At 43.6% G+C, this 21601-nt stretch overlaps 1 protein-coding gene across 1 annotated transcript in view; it reads left to right on the forward strand.

Moving 5' to 3' along the window:
• The window catches only part of LOC132405380 (alpha-1B adrenergic receptor-like), a 68327-nt gene extending 48076 nt beyond the window's left edge, over nucleotides 1-20251 (forward strand). The window contains exon 2 of the mRNA XM_059990142.1: nucleotides 18777-20251. Coding sequence (XP_059846125.1) covers nucleotides 18777-19393 — 617 coding nt within the window. The 3' untranslated portion in view covers nucleotides 19394-20251. The remainder of the gene's footprint in view (nucleotides 1-18776) is intronic.
• Nucleotides 20252-21601: the final 1350 nt, after the last annotated feature.

Consider the following 21601-nt stretch of genomic DNA (forward strand, 5'->3'; position numbering starts at 1 on the left):
CATTAGACATTTTGAAGATCTTTTCATTGATAATCGCTTCGCTTCTTTTCAACAGCTCTCTGTTAAGTTCAATCTGCCCAATGCTCATTTTTTTAGATATCTCCAAATTAGACACTTTATTGCTCCTCTAATTCCTAACTTTCCTGAAATGCCTACGAAAAATGCTGTGGACTTATTTTGTTCCATTAATCCACTAGGTAAAGGTTTAATATCAATTATTCGAGATAAATTAGCAGCCTTACGACGGGCCCCTGTGGATAAAATTAAAATGGCATGGGAGCAGGATTTAAATACCTCCTTATCTGATGAGAGTTGGGACTCGATTCTCAAATTGGTTAACTCAACCTCCCTTTGTGCTCACCATTGCCTTTTACAGTTTAAGATTGTTCATAGAGCCCATAAGTCAAAATCTATACTATCTCGATTCTACCCTAACATTAGTCTGCTTTGTGATAAATGCAAGAGGGGCGAGGCCTCTCTCATTCATATGTACTGGTTCTGTCCTAGCTTGGAGAAATTTTGGAAAGATGTCTTCGCTATGTCATCGTATATTCTGAATCAGCACCTAGAACCAAATCCCTTAATTGCTTTGTTCGGTTTCTGGGGCGAGACAGATTTACGTCTGAGTCAGACCAAATGCCAAATATTATCCTTTGCCTCTCTCCTGGCTAGATGCTTGATCCTCCTTAGATGGAGAGATGTTGCCCCACCCACTCATGCTCAATGGCTTAACGACATTATGGCCTGCTTGGACCTCAAAAAAAATTCATTATTCAGCTCTTAATTCGGATCTAAAGTTCCATAAGGTTTTATCGAGTACTTTCATAACCTTCCTCTTGACTAGGGTTTTTTTCTTTTCAGTCCCTTGCTTTCAGCTTCCTTTTTTTCTGGTAGTAGGCATTATTATCCTCTGTTGCTAAGTGTATTCACAGTCTGGGAGTTTGATTGTCCTGATTTATATTCTCTATATTGTGTTGTGGTTGGTCTGGAGTTTTTTTTTTTGTGTTGTGGGGCTTGGGGAGGATACTAAGTTTACTTGTCTTCAATTTAGGTGCTTTTTTTTTAAATTCTCTTTCTTTGTATCATATTGTCATTGTATGTTTAATTTTGCACTGTATTAATGTTCCTCATTTTGATTTGGGGTTTTTTAAATTGTAAAATGTATAAAAAAACTAATTAAAAAAACATCAGGTCCTGTTGCTCTGCTGGCTTCTTGTGGCCTTTCAAAGTTGAAAGTTCCAAGCAAAATTTATTAGTGTACATATCTGTCACTACATACAACGCTGAGGTTCTTTTCTCTGTGGGCATACTTCGTAACAATATAGAACAGTGACTATAACAGGATCAATGAAAGATCAGGTGGAGCATAGAAGACAACAAACTGCAAATGCAAGTATAAATAAATAGCAATAAATAATGAGAGCATGAAATAATATCAGTCCTTAAAGTGAGATAATTATTGTGGGATCATCTCAATAGATGAGTGTAGTTCAAGAGCTTGATGGTTGAGGGGTAGTAACTATCCTTGAACCTGGTGGTGCCAATCCTGAGGTTTTTGTACTTTCTACCTGAAGGCAGAAGCAAGAAAAGAGCGTGTCCTGGGTGGTGAGGATCTCTGATGGCTGCTGCTTTCCTATGGCAATGCTTCATGTAGATGTGCTCAGTGATAGGGAGAACTATACCGATGATGTATTGGGCCAAATCCATTATCTTTTGTAGGATTTCCCTTTCAAAGGCATTGGTGTTCCCATGCCAGATTGTAATGCAACCGGTCAGCACACTTGCCACTACTCATCAACAGAAGTTTGTCAAAGTTTTTGATGTCATGACGAATCTCCAGTCTCCTGAGGAAGTAGAGGTGCTTTCTTTGAAACTATATTAATATGATGGGTCCAGGACAGGTTCTGAGATAGTAACACCCAGGAATTTAAAGTTACTAACCCTCTCCACCTCCGATCCTCCAATCAGTATGGGCTCATGGGCCTCTGGTTTCCCCCTGCTGAAGTCTACAATTGGTTCAATGTGGTGGCCTCTATGCTTTGCAACTGAAGCAATATTGTATTCTGAGGGTTCTCCTGAAACCCTTATGCTATTGAATGCAGTCCATATAATATGCACCTGACACTTTATCAATGATTTACTTTGATCAAATAAACCAGGTTGCAACTGAGTTATGGTATTCTTTAATTTCTATTTGCAAAATGCATTCTGAGAAGTGGTTGTGTATTCAGGCCAATGGTCTCTGAACTGTAAATTACAAAAGTTAATCATGACAACACTGTGTCTTGTTTTCAGTTTCTGATGAGCTGCTGCCACTTAAGTCGGGCAAGACTAATTGTAATTGATTCCTTTACTACGTCGCCTGTTAATATTTTGTACTATTTAGATAAATGTATTGTGACTGTAAACAGCTGCTATATTCCAACAAAATAATCCAATCAGCTGTTGGCATAACAGGCGATCTTTATTGTAAACTCAAGGACAGATCAATGGTCTTTATTTGGACTTTAAACACTGCAGCAACCCAGAGTATATTGTTGCCTTCATATGGTGGTTTATTTGTAGTTTCTTTCATTATGCATATATAGGCATGTCTGATTGTTTTACTCGATACATACCAGAAGAAGTGGAGGAAGAATTAGTGACAGTGCATACTTCACTAAGACCCGCTTTGGTACTGCATGCCCAGCGTGAAAGTCAGCAGTTATATTTACACCAATGCTGTCGCGTGACTTCACTCATAAAGGAAAAGCATTGACGAATGGAAACTCATCGATCTGATTGTTGGAGCACAGCCTCTGTTACTAATCAAGTTGCTATTTTGTGTGGTGGGATGTGGAAAATGATGAACTTATAAACAGTAAAACATAATATTTAGACTTATGAGTTATACTTTCCTTAAGAGTTGCTTCACAATACCCACTTCCGTTGATAAGGGATACTATTTCTAAAAAATACAACACAATTAAACCTAGTTCAAAATGCAAATTTCTATCACAGCTTTAAAAGTATAAAGAGATAAGGTTTGCTGTCAATCTTTTTTTTTTGCTGGTTTCTTTGGCCACAAAGATAAAATAGGATTTAAACCCATTGCTGGTTTGAATCAATCTCCAGGAATGCTTTTGCAGCAGTCCACTTCATTATCAGAGAGTGTCTAAAGGTATTGTCCTAATTTTCTATTTAATCTGTGTTTGTAGCAAACAGGCATGCAACCCTAAAGAAACATAGCAATTAAATGATTCGATGCTTCGGATGTTATAAAGTAACATGTCCTCATTTTTATTAGTGGTTCTATATTTAGCTTGATGGAAGTAGACCTGTAAATTACAGCTGTCCGGTAATGAATCATGTCAAAGATGCATTGTCTTTATTTATTGAGCAACTTGCACTTGAACATGACTTTAATTGTAACCAATTCTTCTCTACTGTATGTTGCGGTGTGGAGAGTATGAGGTAGCTGAGCTGTTATAAAAACAAAATGCTATGTCCATTAGCCTGACATGTTAGCACTATTTCTCTCAAAAAGCTGCTTCCCATCCTCAGCACCTTCTGTTACTATTTCAGATCCCTTTTGCCTTGCAGTGCCTGAGCTAGTAGCTGGGAATGATAGATCAATCCATGGTGCCTCTTCACTGTCACCCTTCCCTGGCGTTTCTGCTCATTGCTGCCTGCTGTAACTGACTGTAAGAAAAAAGGAACAAACTAGGATTGCAGTGAGGAGAGGATAGAGACAGGGGAATCGAGATTCCTGCTTATACCTGTACCCTGGAAGGAAGTGTGGGATGAAGGAAATTTTCAATATGAGAAGGTGTTTCAGCCCCATGATGGCCGATTCTCTGTCGTGACTGCTCACATTACAACAGCATCTCCTTAGTGGGAGGGGTTGGTGCTGGCATGCTCGCCTTCTTCTTCCCCCGTTTCCGGCAGTTTGGACGCATCTAGACGTATTGCTGCCCTCCGCAGGATGTATAATTAGTTACAGAGTTTCAAGAAACTCATTCTTGAGTATACACTAGTCGCACGTAGTAACAGAATAATAAACTTTTCAATCAGATGGTGGTTCTCTTGGTGGCCAAACAAAGATTTAACAGAAAAACAAAATACATTTAAGTCAGACAGCCTCTTGAACAATATGCTTCTCTCAGTTTTATATCGATTACAACTCAGCAACACATGCTGAATTGTCTCTGGACTAACAGTCACAGAATCCAGTAGGATGTCTTCCTATTATCTTTAAGTAATAGTTTCGCCCACAATGTCCCAACCTAAGTCTTGTTAATTTCACAATATCTCTACAATTTAAAGAGTTACAGTCTGAGACCTTTTTTAACTAGTGGGTGACGAGAAAAGAAATGCCTTCCCTTTAATTCATTTTTCCAATCCTCCTGCCATTGCTTCTCTATACCTTTTTTTTAATCTCACTTCTCAATTCTGCTCTGCCTAAGGGTATTCTAATTCCTACTTGCATGCTTATCTTCCATCAGTTTGCTAATGTTGAAGGGATCTATCATAGGAAGGGTATGTTACAGTATGAACTGTAATCCATCTGGCCCATTCCTTCATTCACATCCCTCACGAGTCTCCAGTTGCGTTTTTGAAGTTTGCTTGTGGCTGTCCAGTAAGGTTGAATGTGATGATGAAACTTTAAGAACTTATAAAATACACTTAAATAGCTTAAAGTCAACTTTTGCTTTGATTTGAAATGGTAAATTTATTTAACATGCCTTCAAGTTATTGAGTAAAATTACTAAGTAAAGAAGTCAAAATAAATTGCTTAGATATTCAGTGCAGTTTTGCAACCATATTCCAAAAGCAGCCATGCCTTGTGTAAAGCTTAGGGACCAGATGCAAAGTGCTTGGGAGTACTAGCTGGTCTCCAGTTTCCATAGTGCAATAGACAGAAGTAGAAACCAAGGACAATCTGGTTCATGATGCTAGTTTGTTGGTAGTTTTCAGCAGAAGTGCTGGTGAAAAATAAGTACATATCAGATCATTGTGTTTGGCTGAATCTGGCAGCAGATGCAGATTGTGAAATGTGTGGCACAGCACAATGTTTGTGTTGGAGGGTACAACATTCATTTGCTGGGATTTGGCTCTAGATATTTAGCAGAACTCTCCTCTCCCACTGGTTTTTCCTGAGTGAGCCTGGAGAAACTCCTGGTACCTTACCAGTCCCCATCCCACCCCATCTGACTCACCTTCCCACCTCATGTCCAACTCTTCCATTATTACATCAGGATAGCATACTGCCTGTCCTCTCCCCAAACTGAGCCAAGACTGCAAGAGCAAATTTCTTTCACTTTTACTCTTAAGCCATAGTGCACATCTGCTTTAAGGGGAAGAGTCTGACTTTAATTGCCATTTTAACTTCTCCTAGAGTTGAACTCTGCTGATGCATTATTCAACCCAACGTCAAAATTTTAAGTTGGCTGGATGCTACAAATGTATGAATAAGAAGACTGCTCAAAGGTTATTAAGTGTTCCTATCCCTCAAATGTCCATCAAGATCTGCACGCTGGGCACCAGCTCTGATCGTAGGGCAGTGACCTCTCCGTTACAGCACTAAACATCAGCCAGTACTCGCAGACCATGCTCAAATCTCCCTTAAGGGCAACGTGAGGTGTGACTTGAACTCATTACTGGGTAACCCAGATGTACTTACTCAGAGAGGATTATTGATAGTGGCTTATTATTGTTATGCGTACCAAGATAGAGTGAAAAGCTTTAGTTTGGGTGTCATCCAGATAGATGATGCCATACATAAATGCATCAAATTAATAAAAAGAAAACAATGCAGAATATAGTATTACAACTACAGAGAAGGTTCATGCAGTTACAGTAAACAAATAAAGTGTAAGGACCATAACAAGGTCCTTCCTCCCATTGGGTCCTCTTTGAGACTACCGGCCCATTGGAACATTAATCCTATACTAACCCATTTTATCCACCCTCCCAGATTGCACCACTCACCAACGTGCTCGGGTAATTTTACTGTCATCAGTTAGCCTGAATATGTTTGGGATGTGAGATAAAATTAGAGCGCCCAGTGGAAACTCATGGGGTGGCATAGTGCAAAATCTGAGCAGCGACAGCAGCAGGGGTCAGGATCAACAGGCACAGGCCGGGTTGTTGGAATTGTGAAGGAGCAGTTGTACCAGCCAGGCACTGTGCTCACCCTTATAGTGAAAAACAGAACAGAAACAGACCCTTCAGACCAAAAAAATCACCATTAGCAGTAGAGGAAATTCTTACCCTTCCTATGGAGAAATCTCTGTCAAGTTAGAAGGTGCATGACTAAGGAGTTAAGCAATTTTTGTACACAGAATTGGCGCTGTGTGTACTTCTTGCACTAAACTGGGTAACCTGCCAAAGGTCCACTCTAAATCAAGAGCAAATGTTTTGACAGTGCATTTCCAGACAGCAGAAGTCCATAGACGTTGCACCTGCCACATCATTGATGCATTGACTATTGGATAGAGCGCTGGCTGTTGAGACACTTTCCAGTGCAACAGCATAAAGAGCTGCTGTGCAGATGAGGGAAAACAGGGATGCATAGCATGGTATTCTCCGAGGCATTGCCAGACAAACTGAGCCTAAGGGTGCGATCTAGCTGTACGAGTAGGCTCAAGCCACTGCTCAAGGGACAGCAGTCATCACATCAGATCACAAGTGATTGCAAAACGAGATGACGGGAGGGGGGGGGGCTCCAGGTGATTACTCAACATAAAGCAAGCACTCTCAGCAAACACTGAACAATGACGCTGGGAAATGTTCTTTAAAAGACATCCATGTAATGCTGCAAATCTATTAATTGCCTTTGCATTCCTGAATGCTGTGATCTATTCTCCTAGGAATTTTGTTAATTGTAATTTGAAGTTACTAATGAAGGTGCTGTATTGACTTCCATAACTGTAATTTATGGTGCCAGAGGGGCAAGAGTCTGAGACCCTGTAATCTTGAGCTGTGCCAAAGTGAGCTACTCTTGCCTGCGGCAAATTCCTCTTGTCCTTGGCTGAACCAAAAACAATTTAATGAATGCGAAACTGCTTTTTTGTGCACAAATCACCCATATATTTGAGCTAATGATTTCAATTTCGGGGCAGTATTATTTCACAGGACAGATAATAAGACCATGAGATATAGGAGCAGAATTGGGCCAGTTGGCCCAACGAGTCTGCACCACCATTTCATCATGGCTGATCCATTCTTACACATGAGAGTATGTGAACCACCTTCTCTTGCTAAAGGGCTTGCTGCTGTATTGTTCTTTGTTATGTCTATTTAAAGCTAGCTGGTTTGTATTCTTAAATTGAAGCCTTTCATACGTTGTGTCGAAGCTTGAGAACCATAAGAACCATAACCATACTTATAAGGAAAGTGATTAAGAATGCACAGTCATTCTGAAACCAGTGGTAATTGCAGCCTGGAAAGTTATTTTAGACATTACACGACATCTGTATTGCTAATGGATTCTTCATAATAAACTATGTAGATATACATAACATTATTGAGACTATCTGTGTGCTCCATTTATTTTTGTTTAATAGTGTGTTATAGCAAATACTGAGAGGTGTAATGTAATAAGTACTATTGACATAGTTTTAATAGCTAATTCAGGAAGGCTGTGAAGTGATATTCTGGCATTAAACATCCAGGTCTGCCCATTATGATGATCCATCGCAACCAACAGAGCTAAAATGCATTGGGGGAGGAATTTGTTTTCAGTCGCTAGTGCTGCACACGCTGCTGTGGAGCTGCAGATTATGGCCTACTTTGAAATTCAGTTCTATAGAGGTCTTACTGTATCACTCACTGTAACAAGCCTAACTCCTGGAGTTCAGGACCAATGGTATATTCAGGCCAGGACAGAGTAGGGGAGGAAAAAGTTCAGGTGCAAGTGATTGAAGTAGAGGAGGTGAAGATTTAATATCATGGGGAAAATGGAAAGGAGGGATAAATGAGGAGAGCAGAGAATGATGATGGACAAGGAGATTTTGGATGTCCACCTACACCTGTCAATGAAATCCAACGTGCAGGTACAGCAAATCAAATCAGAATCATGTTTAATATCACCAGCATATGTCATGACACACACAAAATGCTAGAGGAACTCTGCATGCCAGGCAGCATCTATTGAAAAGAGTACAGTCAATGTTTCAGGCCAAGACCTTTCAAAGGGACTGGAGAAAAAAAGATGAAGAGTCAGAGAAAGAAAGTTAGGGGAGGGACTACCATTCAGGGCCCCAAACAGTTCTTCCAGGTGAGGAGACACTTTGCCTGTGAGTCTGTTGGGGTCACCTAGTGTGGCCTTTTGTACATCGGGGAGACCCGATGCAGATTGGTAGACCACTTGGCCGAGCACCGAGCTCCGTCCACCAGGAAAAAGCGGGATCTCCCAGTGGCCACCCATTTTAATTCCACTTCCCATTCCCATTCCGTCATGTCAATCCAGGGCTTCCTCAACTGTCACGTTGAGGCCACACTCAGGTTGGAGAAGGAACACTTTATATTCCATCTGACTAGCCTCCAATCTGATGGCATGAACATCTATTTGTTGAACTTCCAGTAATTTCCCCTCCCCTCCTTCATCATTCCCCATTCCCATTTCCCTCTCTCAACTTACCTGCTTACCTGCCCATCACCTTCCTCTGGTGCTCCTCCCCCTGTTCTTTCTTCTATGGTCTTCTGCCCTCTCCTATCAGACTCCCCCTTCTCCAGCCCTGTATCTCTCCCACCAATCAAATTCCCAGCTCTTTACTTCATCCTCTTCCCCTGCCCCCCTCCCCCCAGTTTCACCTATCACCTTGTGGTTCTTCCTCCCCTTCCCCCACATTCTTACTCCAACTCCTCATCCTTTTTTCCAGTCCTGAAGAAGGGTCTCGGCCTGAAACGTTGACTATTTACACTTTTCCATAGATGCTGCCTGGTCTACTGAGTTCCTCCAGCATTTTGTGTGTGTTCTTTGGATTTCTGGCATCTGCAGATTTTCTCTTGTCTTGAAATGTGACAGCAGTACAATGGAATACATGATAAGTGTAGAAAAAAAACTGAATAACAGTAGGTAATTTAGAGTGAGTGCCTTCGGGCTTGTGTACCTCCTACCTGATGGTAACAGTGAGAAACGGGCATGCCCTAGGAGGTGGAGGCCCTTGATGATGGAAGCCGCTTTCCTGAGGCACTCTTCCTTGAAGATGTTTTGGATATTATGGAGGCGAGCACCCATGATGGAGCTGACTAACTTTACAGCAATGCTGCTTACTTCGCTCGGTAATGCAGCCTGTCCGAGTGCTCTCCATGGTACATCTGTAGAAGTTTCTGAGTACTTTAGGTGACAAACCAAATGTCCTCAAACTCCTGATGAAATATAGCCGCCGCCTTGCTGTCTTCATAGCTGCATCAATATCTTGGGAAGAAGTCAGGTCCTCAGAGGTACTGACACCCAGGAACTTGAAATTGCTCACCCTCTCCACTTCTGATCCCTCTATGAGCTATTTTGCCTGCAGGAACAAGGATATCTCACTACAATTATACAGTGCTTAGGTGAGAGAACATCTGGAGTAATGTGTGCAGTAGTGGTATCCTTACCTAAGAAAAGATATGGTTGCCAACAAATTTATTTCTTCAGCGCGTGGACTTCAGCCAGTGGGAACAGCGAGGAGAGTTTAAAAGGAGACGGTTATTTCTTCAGTGGTTTCATCGGGGCACAAGTGCGCAAGTGAATAGATGTCAGCCAGTGAGAACAGCAAGAAGAGTTTAAAAGGAGACAGCCTTATAGAGTGGGCGACAAAGTAGAGGGAGACAGAGTAGGAAGGATTTGGCTCGATGGGTTGAGGCGAGGTAGGTTGCCTGAGTAGAATACAGACAGGAAGCATGTGTGTGAGGCCTGTTTTCTGTGTTCAGTGTCAGATGTGGGAAGTCCTGGTGACCCCCAGTCTCCCGGACGGCCATATCTGCACCAGGTGCAGTGAGCTGCAGCTCCTTATGGACCGTGTTAGGGAACTGGAGATGCAGCTCCTTAGGGACCGTGTTAGGGAACTGGAGATGCAGCCACTGATAACCTTTGTCTGGTCAGGGAGAATGAGGAGGTGATAGAGAGGGGTTATAGGCAGGTAGTCACACTGGGACGAGGGGAGACAGATAAGTGGGTAACAGTCAGGAGAGGGAAGGTCAGGAGTCAAAGGCTAGAGAGCACCCCTGCAGCTGTGCCCCTTGACAATAAGTAGTCCTGCTTGAGTACTGTTGTGGGGGGCTGGTCAGCCTCAGTACTTGGAGCTATGATGTTGTGGCCATTTCAGAGACTTAGATGGCTCAGGGGCAAGAATGGTTACTTTGAGTGCCAGGCTTTAGATGTTTCAGAAAGGATGGGGAGGGAGGCAAAAGAGATGGGGGCATGGTACTGTTGGTCAGACATAGTACCACGGCCATAGAAAAGGAGGAAGACATGGAGTGATTGTCCATGGAGTCTCTGTGGGTGGAAGTTAGGAACAGGAAGGGGTCAATAACTCTTCTGTGTGTTTATTATAGATCACCCAATAGTAACAGGGACATCGAGGAGCAGATAGGGGGACAGAATCTGAAAAGGTGTAATTGGCATGTCCCTAGAGTGAGGGGTTTAGATGGGATGGAGTTTGTTAGGTGTGTTCAGGAAGGTTTCTTGACACAATATGCAGATAAGCCTATAAGAGGAGAGGCTGGACTTGATCTGGAATTAGGAAATGACCCTGGTCAGGTGTCAGATCCCTCAGTGGGAGAGCATTTTGGAGATAGTGATCACAACTCTATTCCTTTACCATAGCATTTTTTGAGGAAGTAACATAGAAAATAGAACAATACAGCACAGGAACAGGTCCATGGTGTTACAGCAAACTAATTAAAGTATTAACTAAAAGCCTAACTAAACTAATCACTTCTGCCTACACAAGGTCCATATCCCTCCAGTCTCAGCACATTCATGTGCTCCTCCAAGAGTTTCTTGAACATCTCCATCATATTTGCCTCCATCACCACTCCTAGCAGTGTGTCCAGGCACCCACAACCGTCTGTGTAAAATAACTTGCCATGCACAGCTCTTTTGAATTTACTCCCTCTCAACTTAAATTTCAACCTTGGGAGAAAGATACCAGCTGGCTTCCATATCTTCAGAGTAAATAGGCCAGGTATAGCTCACCTCTCCTTACAGCACATGTCGCCTAATCCAAAAACCATCTGGTAAGCCTCTTCTACACCCCCTCCAAAGCTCAAGAATATCCAATAATGCGGTGACCAAATTAAATGTAATTCACTAGATCAGCATAACTAGACTTTTATAAAGCTGTAAAGTAACTTTCTGACTCCTCACTAATAAAGACAAGCAAACGATATTCCTCATTTTCCATCCTATCAATCTGTAGTAGTCACTTCCAGGAAGTTATGGACTGATTTACCATCCTATCAACCTATAGTAGTCACTTGCAGGAATTTAATGGACTTGGTCCCCAACTTCCCTCTGCACATCAAAGCTGAAGGATCTTGCCATTAACAGTATACTATCCTTGACGTCTTAACCTGCAACACTTAACGCTTAGCAATGTTAAACTCCACCTGCCAATACTTTTCCGTCTCCTCGGCCACCCACAACATGACCAATCTTCATACTGTCTGCAAACACTGTAATCCACCCATTTATGTTTTCATCCAGGTCATTTACATTACAAATAGCAGAGACTCCTGTGGGACACCATTAGTCACAGACTTCCAATCAGAATGTGTCCCATTGACTAAATCCAAACTGCCATTCATCGTGAACTCCATGCATCTTAGTCTTCTGAATGACCCTCACATGAGGGACCTTGTTCAATGTTTCACTAAAATTTATGTAGACGGTGTCCATAGCTCATCTTCATCGCTTCCTCTAAAATCTCAATCAAGTTAGTAAGACATGACCTGCTGTGTACAAAGCCAAGCTGACTGCTCCTGGTTTTCCAAATGTTTAGAAATCCCAGCCCTAAGAAACCTAGAAACCTGGGAAAAAGATACCAGCTGTCTATTGTATCTATGCCACTCATAATCTTATAGGATTCTATCAGGACTCCCCTCAATCTCTGCCACTCCAGAGAACAGAATCCAAGTTGGTTCAACCTCTCCTTTTATTACATGCCCTCTAATCAAGGCAGCAGCCTCATAAGCCTCTTGTGCACCCTCTCCAAAGCTTCCACATCCCTCCTTTAATACGGCAAACAAAACTGAAAGCAATAGTCAAAATGCCGCCTCTCCAAAGCTTCCACATCTTTCCTTTAATACAGACAGAATTGAGTACAATGGTCGATAGATCTTTGTAAAGCTGCAACATAACTTTTGTCACTCTTGAACTCAGTGCCTTAACTAACAAAGACAAACACACCACACATCTTCTTTACCACCTTATCAACCTCTGTTGATACCTTTAGGGAACAATGGACTTAGACCTTAAGACCCCTCTGTATATTAACACTGTTTAGGGTCTTACCATTAACTGCATACTGTCCCTTTACATTTGATCTCCCAAGGTGCAATACCTCATGCTTGCCCTGATTAAACTCTGCCATTCTCTGCTCATATCGCCTACTGATCCATATCCCACTACATCCTTTAGCAATCTACACTATCCACAATGCCACCAAGATCCCACAAGAGGCCTGGAAGAGAGAAAAAGAATCACATTCATTTCTCTGGCTCTTTTCAGGATGTCACAATTGCCTAAGAGACCCAATAAATAATTCTGAAATGGAGCCATATAGCAATGGAGCAGAAGGAGTGGTCCATTTGTTGATGCAGACTTGCACAATGTGTCAGTGATTAATCATCAGAAATATTGAGTAGAGAATAAATATTGATCAGAACTCTGCGATGACTCCTCCGCAATTGTACAAAATAGTCCCACATGGTTTTCCGTGTCATGTAAAGACAGGAGACAGATCCTTTATTGAACATGCCTTTGAGGAGACGGCACCTCAGACCCTGTAGAAATCCCATCACGGCTGCATAGCAGCATCAGCCTGGAATTCTGGGCTGAAAACTCAGAAGATATTAACCATAGATCCCTCTTATTCTCAAGGAAGGAAGCACAAAGCGATAGAAAATCACAGTCACTGGCCTGCCTTCTGGAGCACAGTTTGAGGTGGGGGGAGTACTTTCAATTAAGCTAGCACATTGAACTGGGAATGTAGCTGAGCTGCAGTTTGCACTGACACCTAGTGGTGTAATTTGGGATTGAAAAATGACGAATAAAAAGTTAAATTGCTGTAATAATGAACTTTCCACTGACCATCACCAAGACAAGTACTTGGTAAAACTGTTGTCCACTATCATAACAGATATGGCAGGTGTGGGCTGATGCTATTAAAATGGGTGTTACATAAGTTAAGCAACGCACATACGATTGTGGAAGAACTCAGCGGGTGTCGCAGCATCTGTGGAAATGAATAAACAGTTTACGTTTTGGGCCAAGACCCTTCATCAGGACTGGAAACGAAGGGGGCAGATGCCAAAATAGAAAGGTGCAGAGTGGAAAAGGATAGCTCAAAGGTGATAGAAGTGGGAAGATAAAGGTGAAGGGCTGGAGAGGAAGGAATCCGAAAGGAGAGGAGAGAGGACCAAAGGAGTCAGGGGCCCAGCAGGAGGTGATAGGCAGGTGAGAAGAGGTAAGAGGCCAGAGTGGAGAATAAAAAAAGAATGGGGGAGGGGGATTATTTTCAGCCAGAAGGAGAAATCAATATTCATGCCATCAGGTTGGTGGCTACCCAGACTTAATATAATGTGTTACTCCTTCACCCTGACGATGGCCTCACGTCAGATCAGGAATAGGAATTGGAATTAAAATGTTTGAATTAAAATTCTGATTTTGGCAGATGGAGCAGAGGTGCTGGATGAGGGAGTCCCCAGGTTTACAATGGGTCTCACCAATGTAATGGCTTGCTGCATCAGAAGCACTGCACATGATAGGCAAACCTAGCAGATTTGTAGGTTAAGTGTTTGTGGTAAACTATGTATACCTGTCTGGACATGCCCCTCTGCTGACTGCTCCTATGGCTCCTCCCACAGACCCCGGTATAAAGGCAATTGGAGGCACTGCTCCCCCCTCAGTCTCCGAGATGCCGTGCTCCATTTTGCTGCTAATAAAAGCCTATCGTTCGCCTCCTGTCTCTGAGAGTTATTGATGCTGCATCAATGTTATTAGAAGCAATTTTAAAAAATGGAGAGCACTTTACGACCCGACAGATTGGATATTGACCCTCAATCTCCAGAAGCCAGCATCGCTTTTGAACTCTGGCTTGCATGCTTCGAATCGTACCTGGACGAGATTCAAGTGACCGAGCCTGCCACGATGCACAAAATTCTCCTCTCCAGTGTCAGTCCGCGGGTCTACTCCCTGATCAGGGATCTGCCGACATACCAAGGGGCACTGGACGCCCTCAAAAGACAGTACCTGCGGCCGGTGAACACCGTCTTCGCAAGACACCGTTTAGCGACACGGTGGCAGCAGGCTGGAGAGTCGAGCGCTGAGTTTGTCCGGGCCCTACAGACACTCATGCGGGCCTGTGACTGCAGGGGACTGACGGTGGAACAGCATGCGGAGCTCCTGGTTCACGCAGCTTGACGCGTACCCCTACCCTGCATCGCGGATATAGTCAATCAGATAGCTCAGTACAAGGTGTACTCGACCATAGACCTGAAATCTGCTTACCACCAGCTCCCCATCTGCCCGGAGGACCACCCCTACACCGCCTTCGAGGCGGGCGGCAGGCTCTAAGACTTCCTGTGTGCCCCCTTCGGTGTCAAGAATGGTGTCTCTGTCTTCCAGAGGGAAATGGTGGACCAGTGCCAACTGAAGGCCACGTTCCCAAATCTGGATAACATCACCATCTGCAGTCACGACAGGCCGGATCACAACGCCAACCTCCAACGATTTTTCCAAGCGGCCAAAGCTCTGAACCTCACCTATAATGGGGACAAGTGTGTGTTTGGAACCACCCGACTTGCTATCCTTGGGTATGTTGTGGAAAACGGGGTCATTGGCCCTGATCCCGACCGTATGCGCCCCCTGTTGGAACTCCCTCTTACCACCACCCTCAGAGCCCTCAAATGGTGCCTGGGCTTCTTTTCCTATTACGCCCAATGGGTCCCTCACTACGCAGACAAGGCCCGCCCCCTGGTCAAGTCTACCACTTTTCCCCCTCTCTGCCGAGGCCTGCACGGCCTTCAGCTGCATTAAAGGGAACATTGCCAAAGCAACGATGCATGCGGTGGACAAGACCATTCCCTTCCAAGTAGAGAGTGACGCCTCCGATTTCGCGCTGGCTGCTACCCTCAATCAGGCAGGCAGACCAGTAGCATTCTTTTCTCGTACCCTTCAAGGCTCTGAAATTCGGCACTCCGCGGTGGAGAAAGAAGCCCAGGCCATAGTGGAAGCTATTAGGCACTGGAGGCACTACCTCGCCGGCAAAAGGTTCACCTTGCTGACCGACCAGCGCTCGGTTGCGTTCATGTTCAGCAACCAACAGCGGGACAAAATCGAAAATGATAAAATTTTGTGGTGGAGAATGGAACTCTCCACTTACAACTATGATATCCTGTACCAGCCTGGAAGGCTCAATGAGCCCCCTGATGCCCTATCATGGGGAGCGTGTGCCAGCGCGCAACTCGACCGGCTATACGCCCTCCATGCAGATCTTAGCCCCCCGGGGGTCACCCGACTTTACCATCTCGTGAAAGCCCGGAACCAGCCGTACTCCCTGGAGGACATCAGGATGATGACCAGGACTGCCAAATCTGCGCTGAGTGCAAACTGCACTTCTACGGTCCTGAAAAGGCACAACTTATCAAGGCCACCCGCCCCTTTGAGCGACTGAGTGTCGACTTTAAGGGCCCCCTTCCCTCCACCGACCGCAATGTCTACTTTCTCAACATAATCGACGAGTACTCGCGGTTCCCCTTTGCAATCCCTTGTCCCGACACCACTACCACGTCCGTCATAAAAACCCTGCAACAGCTCTTCACTCTGTTCGGATATCCCTGCTATATCCACAGTGATAGAGGGTCCTCCTTTACGAGTGACAAGCTGCGCCAGTATCTGCTGACTAGGGGTATTGCTACTAGTCGGACCACGAGCTATAATCCCCGGGGAAATGGACAGGTGGAGAGGGAGAATGCCACTGTGTGGAAGGCCACACTCTTAGCCCTTAGGTCAAAGGGATTGCTGGTCTCTCACTGGCAGGAGGTCCTCCCTGAGGCACTCCATTCCACCCGTTCCCTGTTATGCACGTCCACCAATGCCACCCCTCATGAGCGACTCTTTACTTTTCCCAGGAAGTCTGCCACTGGGACCACCCTACCAGTTTGGCTGACATCTCCAGGGCCAGTGCTGCTCCGGAATCATGCGAGGAGCAATAAATACTCCCCGCTGGTCAAGAGGGTTCACCTTCTACATGCGAACCCCCAGTATGCCTACGTGGTCTTACCTGATGGGCGGGAGGACACGGTCTCCGTCCGCAACCTGGCGCCCGCAGGAGCACCAGACCCCTACCCCGAACACTCCACATACCCACTGATGTATATACCCACCTGACACCGTGCAAGCCAAGCCCTACACAGACCCCTCACGACACTCCCATACCAGGCGCCACACACACACGTGAGGAATTACTGACGCCTAACGGGCTGGCACCTCAAGTCAGGCCGGAGCAATCACCACCATCACCGGAGCAATCACCACCGGAACTGGTGCAATCACCACCGGCACTGGTGCAATCACCACCGGTGCTACGTAGATCGCAGCAACAGATTCGACCGCCTGATAGACCTAATCTGTAAATATACAGCCCCGTGGGGACTCTTCTTTAAAACAAAGGGGGGGGGGGTGAATGTGGTAAACTATGTATACCTGTCTGGACATACCCCTCTGCTGACTGTTCCTGTGGCTCCTCCCATAGACCCCTGTATAAAGGCGATTGGAGGCACTGCTCCCCCCTCAGTCTCCGTGATGCTGTGCTCTGTTTTGCTGCTAATAAAAGCCCATCGTTCGCCTCCCGTCTCCAAGAGTTATTGATGGTGCATCAGTGTTGCTTCATCTGGGAGGACTGTTTGGGGCCATGAGTGGAGGTGAGGGAGGAGGTGAATGGGCAGGAGTAGCATATTTAGGATGCTTGCAGGGATAAGTACTGGGAGGGAGATGAGTGGGGAAGCATGAATGATAAGAGGATCGTACAGGGAGTGACCCTTCCCTGCAGAAAGTGGAGGGGGTTGGGGAGGAGGTAAAGATATGTTTGGTGGTAGGATCCCTTTGGAGGTGGTGGAAATTGCGGGGGATGACGTGTTGGAGGCTCATGGGGTGGTAGGTAAGGATAAGAGGAACTCTATCCCGAATAAGGTGGCGGGAAGATAAGTGGAGCACGGATGTTTGAGAAATTGAGGTGATGCGGGTGAGGGCAGTATCAGTGGTGGAGGGAGGGAAACACCATTCTTTGAAGAAGGAGGACATTTCTAAAGTCCTAGAATGGAAAGCTGCATCTGGGGGGAAAAAAATGCAGTGGAGACAAAGGAAATGAGGAAAGGGAATAACATTTTTACAGGAGACAGGTTGAGAGGCGGTATCATCAAGACAGACGTGGGAATTGGTAGGTTTATAAAAGACGTATCCAGAGAATTCTCACTGCACTTTGTCTGCCTGTCCTTGTCTATGAATAGTTTTTTCATAAACTCTACTGAATTTCTTCATTTTCTTGTAAATGCCCACAAGAAAATAAGTCTCAAGGTAGTAAATGGTGACATATACAGTGCCAATAAGAAGAATTCATCCTGCCCTTGGATGTTTTCATCTCTTATTACAACATTGAATCACAGTTGGCTTTTTTGACAGTAATCAACGGAAAAAACTCTTTCATGTCAAAGTGAAATCAAATTTCTACAACTTGGTCTAAGTTCATAGATTTACAGCTGTGTCATATTCTTTCCATTTCTTGATGACTGACTTAACTGTAATCCAAGGGATATTCAGTGACTTGGAAATTTTCTTGTATTGATTTCCTGACTTGTGCTTTTCAATAACCTTTTTGTTGAGTTACTTGGAATGTTCTTTTGTCTTCACGGTGTAGTTTTTGCCAGGATATTGACTCACTAGCAGTTAGACTTTCCAGATACAGGTGTATTTTAGCCACAATCAATTGAAATACCCTCACTGCACACAGGGCAATTTCCCTTTAACTTTATGTGACTTCGAAAACCAATTGACTGCACCAGAGATGAATTAGTGTGTCTTTCTAAAGGGGGTGAATACCTACACACGCAATCAATTATTTTGTGTTTTATATTTGTAATTAATTTAGATCACTTTGGATCTGTTTTCATTTTGACACGAGTCTTTCTCTGTTGATCAATGTCAAAAAAAAGCTAAATTAAATCCACTATGATTCTGAGATTCAATGTTGTAAAACAATAAAATATGAAAACTTCCAAGGGGGTGGAGGGGGAGTTGAATACAGTTTATAGGCCCATTATGTCTGATTTGTATACATATAGGAAGAAGTTTCCAAGTTTCAAACAGAGAAGAGTGGAGCACTTACAGTTTTAGGCTCTTCAGGACAAAAAGTGAATTCCTTTCATAGATTTGACTAAAGGTCACTTCTCCTTTTTGTAAAAAAAAAGCTTAGCATTACACTGAAAGAGGGTAACACTGTTGTCTAAGTATTATCATAATTAATATTTATTGATTTGTTGATTTTCAAAAATATGAATTTAACTTCTGTGAACTTTGTCTTTCACAGGTTCAATCTTTCCCTCTTTGAAACCAACGGAAACTGTCTTTAAAGTAGTATTTTGGCTAGGGTACTCAAACAGTTGTGTAAACCCCATAATTTACTCTTGCTCCAGTAAAGAGTTCAAAAGAGCTTTTATCCGAATCCTGAAGTGTCAGTGCCACCGCAGAAAGCGACCAGTCTGGCGGGTTTGCAATTACAACTGGAAGATGAATTCTCTCGACCAGCAGCGAAAAGACTCGATAGATGATGGCTCTTTTATTTTCAGTGTCAATGACAGGAGGTCGTCGCTGTGCCAAGACCACTCTCACTATGAGAAGAACAAGCAGCCGAGCTTGGAGATGTGCAGCCTGCGAGGCTGGAGGCTGCTGCCGTCCCTTCGCCGCTCTTCCTTACAGTCCAATGGACCAAAAGAAAACTACGAGTTTCCTGGAAAGACTGTCAACGGAGAATATGGAGTTTGTGCTAATTCAGTCATACCCACAAAGAGAACCACAACTCTTGGATGTTTTACAACAAATTCCGGGGAATTTCAAAACAGCGTTCATATTAAAAAGGACTCAACATGCCCCAGAAACAAATATTTGGACAAGAACCAAGACTTCCATTGCATTAACTTGTTGTGAAGTGCTATTTTATTGTAATGCTGTAATGTTTACAAAAATATAAATGCACATAATATTATAATTGCTATTTTTCTACTCACTTCTGTATGTGTGATAACTTATTGGTTCAGATGTATATTATGTTATTATGAAAACGTCATATCCTCAGGAAAAAGTCTGCTACCTAGAATGCACAGTTCACTCTACACTAAAAATGTTTTGTTTGCATTTATAGGATCACTGATTCGGGAACTGCTTAAGTCTATGTTAGATGAAAGATTGTCTCACATTAAAATGTTTCCTTGAAAATAAAAAAAATAAGCCAATTAGGAATGGTTGCTGGGGTAGAATGGGTGGAACAAATGACTTTTGCAGAGAGGGTGACTAAATAGTGTTCTATATAAAATACGTCGGTGTTATAGGATTCTGCAGGCTCATAAAGTTGTAAGGCCAGTTTCATAGTAAGACACACAAAATGCTGGAGGAACTCCATAAGGTCAGTCAGCATCTGTGGAAAGGAATAGAGTTGATGTTTCAGGCCGAGACCATTCATCAGGACTAGTTTAAAGTTCCGTTCACTCCTGCCAAGCTAGTTTAAGTTTCCCCAGAAGTAATACAAGAGGTGGACAAGAGTAGCTATGCCGGAAGAGAGGACAAGGCATCGTCTCCCCTTGGGTTGGCTGCTGATTGTTAATAGTAGAAAGTGGACAGAGGGTCAGATGATGGAATGGACAGTCAAAGAAGGGGAGGATTCATGATAAAACTGTAACAATAGGTTTTTCTTTTATAACCAGTCATTTTTACCTAAGATTTCATAATAATAAAGTCTGGTAAGCCCTATTGCTAATGCAATGTGTTTACTCTTTAAATAAAAACTTCAAAAAGTAGTGTTCTTCCAGTTTTATTTAATTGCTGGTGTATACTAATTGTCAACACAAGAAGATTAATGAAGAAGAGGCAAGTTAGTGAAGAAAAATGTTTATAATTCACAACTTGGCAAATCAGCGTATGGCTTGTAAAGTTGAAGTTTTAGTACAAGCTCAACTTGGCGCAAAAATGTGTGAAAAATACCTCTCCAGCAGTGTGCACTCCTATAAGCTGAATACTAGGTAACAGTGGTTGCTCTGCTCAAGCCATCTAATCTACTGATTTCTCTAAAGCTGACATTACATCAATGCAAAGCTGCAGACAATTACAATAAGTTCAATGTTCCATTCCCAGGTAATCATGTGTGAGCTAAATTATCATAAACAGAAAAGATTCTGCAGACTACATTTACAGATTGGGTAAATTATCATTTCCTACACTTTTTAGTTTGGGATTCAGGGGCAACAATAAACAGAACCACATAATAAGCATAGATTTGTCCCAACCAGTTACACAAAACAAGTTACACTTTTGCACCTGTTATTTCCTAGCACCGGCTCCGTAACTCATGTTGTCATTACTGATGCACATTTGCACCAACACCAATGTAACTTGGAGCCTACAGCTCTTCACAATGCATGTTAGGGAATGGTCTCACTAGATCTGGGAGTAAAAATGCTGTTTGAACATTTTCAACATTTAAATTGAACATTTTATATGTTCGCAAAGGGTGATGCATGTATGGAATGAGCTGCCAAAGAAAGTGATTGAGGCACACACAATAACATTTTAAAGATACTGAATAAGCACTTGGATAGGAAGGGTTTAGAGGGATTTTCCACCAATGAATGCAAATGGGACTATGGTCAGTATGAACAAGCTGTATTACTCGATGCTTCCAAAGGCCTCTCTGCTGACATTGAGAGACAGGACTGACTCTGACTGCTCCAGCACTCTCTTGATGAGCAATGCCTTGCCACCTTGTAGCACCCATGACTCCTTCAGGTTGAGCGCGTGCTCCATCCGAGTCACCTTCAGCTACAGGAACTTTCCTGGGAGGTAGTTGCTGGGGAGAAAGGGCCTCACCCTAACACTGCTGTAGCGCACACAGTTTGGACTCCTGCCACAGCAAATGAGTGCATTACAATTTGAGACAGCAAAGTACCAGAATAAAAGTGGAGAATGCCTTTGTTCTTGTTGCTTCCTGGGCATCCTGGGACATACAGGAGGGTGACTGAAAATCTGGTTGAATGGGGCCACAACAACAACCCCTCACTCAACATCATTAAAACTGAAGTGCTGGACTACAGGAGGAAGAGCCTGGAAATCCATGGGCAGTCTTCATTAGGGGATCAGAGGTGG

This window comes from Hypanus sabinus, chromosome 15, assembly GCF_030144855.1.
Source record: "Hypanus sabinus isolate sHypSab1 chromosome 15, sHypSab1.hap1, whole genome shotgun sequence".
Lineage (NCBI taxonomy): Eukaryota > Metazoa > Chordata > Chondrichthyes > Myliobatiformes > Dasyatidae > Hypanus > Hypanus sabinus.